The following is a 7325-nucleotide window of genomic DNA, read 5'->3' as shown; positions in this document are numbered from 1 at the left end:
AGTGGCACCATGTTAGCCAACCTCCAGTCTTCCGGCACCTCACCTGTGACTATCGATGATACAAATATCTCAGTAAGAGGCCCAGCAATCACTTCCCTAGCTCCCCACAGAGTTCTCGGGTACACCTGATCAGGTCCTGGGGATTTATCCACTTTTATGTGTTTCAAGACATCCAGCACCTCCGCCTCTGTTAAATGGGCATTTTTCAAGATGTCACCATTTCCCTACATTCTATATCTTCCATGACCTTCTCCACACTAAACACTGATGCAAAATACTCGTTTAGTATCTCCCCCATCTCCTGTTACTCCACACAAAGTCCAACTTGTTGATCTTTGAGGGCCCTATTCTCTCCCCACCTACCCTTTTGTCTTTAATATATGTATAAAAACCCTTTGGATTCTACTTAACTCTGTTTGCCAAAACTATCTCATGCTCCCTTTTTGCCCTCCTGATTTCCCTCTTAAGTATACTCCTACTTCCTTTATACTCTTCTAAGGATTCTCTTGATCTATCCTGTCTATACCTGACATATGCTTCTTTTTTTTAACCAAACCCTCAATTTCTCTAGTCATCCAGCATTCCCTATAACTACCAGCCTTTCCTTTCACCCTAACAAGAATATACTGTCACTGGACTCTTATCTCATTTTGAAGGCTTCTCATTTTTCCAGCCGTCTCTTTTCCTGTGAACATCTGTCCCCAATTAGCTTTTGAAAGTTCTTGCCTAATACCATCAAAATTTGCCTTCCTCCAATTTGAAGCTTCAACTTGTAGATCTGGTCTATCCTTTTCCATCACTATTTTAAAACTGATACAATTATGGTCGCTGGCCCCAAAATGCTCCCCCACTGACACCTCAGTCATCTGCCCTGCCTTATTTTCCAAGAGTAGGTCAAGTTTTGCACTTTCTCCAATAGGTACATCCACATACTGAATCAGAAAATTTTCTTGTACACACTTAACAAATTCCTCTCCATGTAAACCCTTAACACTATGGCAGTCCCAGTCTATGTTTGGAAAGTTAAGATCCCCTACCATAACCACCCTATTATTCTTACAGATAACTGAAATCTCCTTACAAATTTCAATTCAGGTTCAATCTGACCTTCTTGTACAGGTGACTTCTACCCTAGAAGAGATTCCAATGATCCAAAAATGTGAACCCTACTCCCCTGCACCAGTTCCTCAGCCATGCATTAATCTGCATTGTCTTCCTATTCCTACCCTCACAAGCTCGTAGCACCAGAAGTAATCTAGATATTACTACCCTCGAGGACCTTCTTTTTAAATTCCAGCCTCACTTTCTATTGTCTCCCTTCAGAATATCATCCTTTTCCCTTCCTATGTCGTTAGCTCCAATGTGTACAATAACCTCTTGCTGATACCTCGCCCCTTTGAGAACATTCTGCACCCTCCCTGAGATATCCTTGATCCTGACACCAAGGAGGCAACACACCATTCTGATTTTTCACTGCTGGCTGCAGCAACGTCTATCTGTGCCTCTGACTAGAGAGTCCCTTATTATATTGATCGCTTGGGACCTGATGTACCTGTCATTACATTAGAACCTGTCTTGGTATCAGAAACCTGGCTGTTCATGCTATATTCCCTGAGAGTCCATCACCCCCTACATTTTGCAAAACAGCATCCTTGTTTGAGATGGGGATAGCCACAGAAGACTCCTGCACTAGCTGCCTACCCCTCCTACCTTTCCTGGAGTTAACCCATCTACCTGCCTGTGTCTACAGCTTTTCTTCCTTCCTATAACTGCCATCCATCACACCTCCTAGCTCTTGTAAATTCCTCCGGCATTTTCGGGATGGGATTGGGGAAAGAGAGGGCCTGGAATACTGAGGCCAAGAGGAAGGCTAACTCCAAGTCTAAACTCTGCTTGTTCCTTCCGGTTGCAGATTTTCAAATGTTCCCTGGATCTTGGACAACACAAGTGTCTTTGCCCAAGTGGATGCTTTTATACAGAGATGCAGGGACCTGCTTGAGGTATGTTCCTGAAGAAGGGCTTATGCCCAAAACGTCGATTCTCCTGCTCCTTGGATGCTGCTGCGCTTTTCCAGCAACACATTTTTCAGTATGGTTGCAAAAGCACGTTAATCTTCATCTGTGGGCATATTGCATTAACGTAAACCAAAGCCAAATGGTGCAGATGTGAGAACTCTGAAATAAAGCTCGAAATGCTGGGACACTGTCAGGAGGTCAGACAGGAAGAAAGCGTTAATGTTCCAGATTGGTGACCATCTTATCAGTGCTGGAAGAAGTTATGGTCTCGGAACAAGGGCGGGCCAGGATTAGGAAACACATCCCCCTTTATTCTTTTTTCCTCCACATGCCTTCCCCCGATTTTCGACTGGAACTATCTTATCTTGTATGCTATCCCATCATGATAGCCAGATACCTCCTGGCTAAATAAATACAACTGACATATGGATATACTCGACTTGAGAATATGTTGGTCAAGAGATTTGGCTGTCAAGTGGTCAGCTGTGAGGGAGCAGTGCACTGTCAGTAGTCAGTAATGATAGAGTGCTGTACTGTCGGAGGATCAGCGCTGAGGGAGCCGTGCACTGTCAGTGGTCAGTAAGGATAGAGTGCCGTACTGTCGGAGGGTCAGTGCTATGGGAGCAGTGCACTGTCAGTGGCCAGTAATGATAGAGTGCCCTACTACTGTCGGAGGGTCAGTGCTATGGGAGCAATGCACTGTCAGTGGTCAGTAATGATAGAGTGCCCTACTACTGTCGGAGGGTCAGCGCGGAGGGAGCAATGCACTGTCAGTGGTCAGTAATGATAGAGTGCCCTACTACTGTCGGAGGGTCAGCGCGGAGGGAGCAATGCACTGTCAGTGGTCAGTAATGATAGAGTGCCCTACTACTGTCGGAGGGTCAGCGCGGAGGGAGCAGTGCACTGTTGGAGGGTCAGCGCTGAGGGAGCAGTGTACTGTCAGTGGTCAGTAATGATAGAGTGCTGTACTGTCGGAGGGTCAGTGCTATGGGAGCAGTGCACTGTCAGTGGCCAGTAATGATAGAGTGCCGTACTGTCGGAGGGTCAGCGCTGAGGGAGCGGTGCATTGTCAGTGGTCAGTAATGATGGAGTACCATACTGTTGGAGGGTCAGTGCTGAGGGAGCCGTGCACTATTGGAGGGTCAGCACTGAGGGAGCAGTGCACTGTTGGAGGGTCAGCGCTGAGGGAGCAGTGTACTGTCAGTGGTCAGTAATGATAGAGTGCCGTACTGTCGGAGGGTCAGCGCTGTGGGAGCAGTTCACTGTCAGTGGCCAGTAATGATAGAGTGCCGTACCGTCAGAGGGTCAGTGCTGAGGGAGTGCTGTACTGTCTGAGGGTCAGCGTTGAGGGAGCAGTGCACTGTTGGAGGGTCAGCACTGAGAGAGCAGTGCACTGTTGGAGGGTCAGCGCTGAGGGAGCAGTGCACTGTTGGAGGGTCAGCGCTGAGGGAGCAGTGCACTGTTGGAGGGTCAGCGCTGAGGGAGCAGTGCACTGTTGGAGGGTCAGCATTGAGGGAGCAGTGCACTGTTGGAGGGTCAGTGCTGAGGGAGCAGTGCACTGTTGGAGGGTCAGCGCTGAGGGAGCAGTGCACTGTTGGAGGGTCAGTGCTGAGGGAGCAGTGCACTGTTGGAGGGTCAGCATTGAGGGAGCAGTGCACTGTTGGAGGGTCAGTGCTGAGGGAGCAGTGCACTGTCGGAGGGTCAGCGCTGAGGGAGCAGTGCACTGTTGGAGGGTCAACATTGAGGGAGCAGTGCACTGTTGGAGGGTCAGCGCTGAGGGAGCAGTGCACTGTTGGATGGTCAGTGCTGAGGGAGCAGTGCACTGTTGGAGGGTCAGCGTTGAGGGATATGAGGACCATGTGGGTGTATCTATGTTTTGTGCAAACATTTTGAAGAAGAACATACACACATGAATTCTGTGAAGGAGTAGGCCAATGGACCTTCCAGAAGACAGCGAGATCTGCAGATGCTGGTAATCAGAGTCGAGAGTGTGTTTCTGGAAAAGGCCAGCTGGTCTGGCAGCATCCGAGGAGCAGGAAAATCGATGTTTCAGGCTGGAGCGCTTCAGTGGGCCTTCCAGCCCATTGAAGTAAGGTAATGCCTGATCTGATTACTCCAACTTGCCATCTCCTGAGTCGGGAGTTGTCTGCAATGTTCTAACCAATATTTTGTCCTGAGTTAGCAGCAGTGGGAAACAGACAGTCTGGTGACATTCCTGAACATTGTTTCTGTTCAAATGTTAAAAATCGCACAATACCAGGTTATAGTCCAACAGGTTTAATTGGAAGCACACTCGCTTTCGGAGTGACGCTCCTTCAACCATCTGATAAAGGAGCAGCGCTCCAAAAGCTAGTGCTTCCAATTCAACCTGTTGGACTATTACCTGGTGTTGTGTGATTTTTAACTTTGTCCACCCCAGTCCAACACCAGCATCTCCAAATCTGTTCAAATGGGTCACCTTCCAGCATGACAACGATGGTCAGACTTCAGACTAGTTTTTCATTGGCTGTGAACCACTGTGAGACAGATTGGAGCAAAAGGTGCTGCAAAAGTCAAGTATCCTTCTGTTTTTTATTATTGCAGTTCAGAGGTTAGTAGCTATGCATTCCAGTGACCCACTGACAGTTTAATGGTTGGTTTGTGGAAACCTGCTGGTAATTAATCATTTATGCTGTAATCGTGTGAAATGCTGCTGTTCCTTCCTTCCTTCAATTTGCCCAGGTGTGTGACTGCCAGGAGTTCTTTGCCCGATGGGAAGATGGTGAACAGATACCTCTGCCCTGTTTTGGGGGACATCGCGGTCCTGAAATAACACGGAGTCTCCTCGAGATTGAAGCCACCTTCGACAAGATCCTACAATTGCTAAAATTAATGAAGAACGAAATCCTGGATGTGAAGAATACATTCTGGCACGATGAGTACAGCAGGTCAGTCTTATTGACCCCGACGAGATTGCTTCAGGAACACATTACCCAGTGACAAACTAATTACATCGCAAAGGGGGTCCATTGAGACTGCTCAGTTATTTTGATGGCTGTGGCAGTTCCTGTGTTTTCAGGTTCTTTCTTGCCTTTTCCCCGTAGGTGTCAGCTGAGGCACAGTGGACAGCACTCTCTCACCGCTGTGTGTTCTGGAGATCTAAGCATGTTATTTAGGCTGGCATTTCCAGTGCCATTACTGAGGGAGTGCTGCACTGTTGGAGGGTCAGCACTGAGGGAGAAGGCACTGTCGGAGGGTCAGTGCTGAGGGAGTGCCGCAGTGTCGGGGGGTCAGTGCTGAGGGAGTGCCGCACTGTTGGAGGGTCAGTGCTGAGGGAATGGGCACTGTGGGAGGGTCAGTGCTGAGGGAGTGCCACACGATCGGACGGTCAGCGCTGAGGGAGTGCCGCACTGTCGGAGGGTCAGTGCTGAGGGAGTGCCTGACTGTCGGAGGGTCAGTCCTGAGGGAGTGCCGCACTGTCGGAGGGTCAGTGCTGAGGGAGTGCTACATTTTTGAAAGCTTGGCAGTGGAGGAGTCATGCTCTGTTTTGGGTGTCTGTACTGCGAAGCCACCTTTATTTGGCTTTCCCAGGTGGATGTTAAAACCTGCACTTGCCACCATTTAAGGAAGAACAGGACAGTGTCCCCTGGTTTCTTGGACAATATTTAGATCAGGGCATAAGAAATATGAGCAGGAGTAGCTATTCAACCCCTTAAACCTGCACACCATTCAACATGATTATGGCTCTTCTGCCCAGATTTGTTAAACGTGATTTCCCTTTCACAGGGCTATGTGGATTTGATTGCATTAAGCTTTTCGAAATATCGTGCTATTGTCTCCTCAATAATGGATTCTCACACTTTCCCAGTGACAGATATATTCGTAGAGTCATAGAATCATAAAATCCCTACAATGTGGAAATAGGCCCTTCGGCCCAACATGTCCACACCGACCCTGCGGAGACCCACTCAGACCCATTCCCCTACCCTATTATCCTATATTTTCCCCTGACTAATGCACCTAACCTACACATCCTGAACACTTTGTGCAATTTCACCTGACCTACATATCTGTGGGTGTGAAGCCAATTGGCCTATTGTCTTCTGTTTGCTGTCTCCTCTCCTTCTTGAGCCGGGGTGTCACTTTAGCAGCTTTTAAATCTGCTGGAACACTCCTGGAGTCCAGTGAAGTCCAGAATATTTCAATCAATGACTGCACTGTCTCTGGAGCCACCGCTTCTAAAACCCTTTGATACAGGTCATCCGATCCTGGCGAATTGTCTGCCCTTGATGCCGTCAGTTTGGTCAAATCATTTATCCCTTGTAAAAAAGATTACTACAAGACCTTTCCTCCCATTAGCTCCTTGGTGATCTGTTATCTTTGTCATGATAATAGTATCCACTGTGAAGACTGATGCAAATTTCTTTGTACATTATCTGCTATTTCCTTGTGTTTTTGTTTCCCTCAGTGCTGCTGCTGCCAGTACCCATGAATTGGAACCTATTTCTCCCACAGCAATCTTTGAGCCATGAGCTTACCTCTCGAACCTTCGTCCCCCTGTGCTAACTTGCACAACACTCAAGTAGTAATCCAAAACTTATTACCATTGTACTCTTACTTTTTAATTTAACCCTGTTCACAATCCCTCAGCAGACCCTGTTTTCTAGTCCTCCCTATGTTATTGGTATCTTTGTGGACTATGACAAATGGAACCTGTCCATCCCACTCCAAGTTTCTCTTCAGCCCAGAAGTGATGTCCATAACCTTGGCATCAAGCAGGAACACATCCTTCAGGACTCTTATTTATCCCTCAATCAATATTGCTTTTCAAAAGAGATTTATTATCTGGACAGATAACCACGATGTGTTGTTTGGACTGTCTTGATATGCACACATTGGCAGTTGGATTTCTTACAACATAGCACTGACTACACTTCAAAGCAATTGTTATTGTCTGTGGATAATAGATTTGCCCATTCATGTATAGGATGTAGACAGATCAGCTAGATCAGCATTTGACACCCATCCCTAATTCCCCAACAGGACAGTTAAAAATCAACCACATTGTTGGGGTCTGGGGTGGCACATAAGTCAGACCAGGTACAGATGGCAGTTTCTTTCTGTATGGAGGTGAGCCCGCTGGGTTTTATTGGGCAATTGACAATGGTTTCATGGACACTATAGACTCTTAATTCAAGATATTTTATTGGATTTGAGTTCCACTGTCTGGCAGGATTTAAATCCAGGTTCCCAGGTCTCTGGATAAATAAATACTCTGACGATAATACCACTATGCCATCCTGTAACGAGATGTTGCCCTGCTTAAAGAGG

General features: G+C 47.3%; 1 protein-coding gene across 1 annotated transcript in view; it reads left to right on the top strand.

Annotated features, from left to right (window-relative positions):
- Positions 1-7325, top strand: part of LOC122544375 (dynein axonemal heavy chain 2-like) — a 159058-nt gene that overhangs the window by 98962 nt on the left and 52771 nt on the right. The window contains exons 9-11 of the mRNA XM_043683618.1: positions 1913-2000; positions 4737-4942; positions 5099-5138. Coding sequence (XP_043539553.1) covers positions 1913-2000; positions 4737-4942; positions 5099-5138 — 334 coding nt within the window. The remainder of the gene's footprint in view (positions 1-1912; positions 2001-4736; positions 4943-5098; positions 5139-7325) is intronic.

This window comes from Chiloscyllium plagiosum, chromosome 48 (genome assembly GCF_004010195.1).
Source record: "Chiloscyllium plagiosum isolate BGI_BamShark_2017 chromosome 48, ASM401019v2, whole genome shotgun sequence".
Classification (NCBI taxonomy): domain Eukaryota; kingdom Metazoa; phylum Chordata; class Chondrichthyes; order Orectolobiformes; family Hemiscylliidae; genus Chiloscyllium; species Chiloscyllium plagiosum.
The sequence above is the reverse complement of the archived record's forward strand: the minus strand, read 5'-3'. Positions and strand labels throughout refer to the sequence as shown.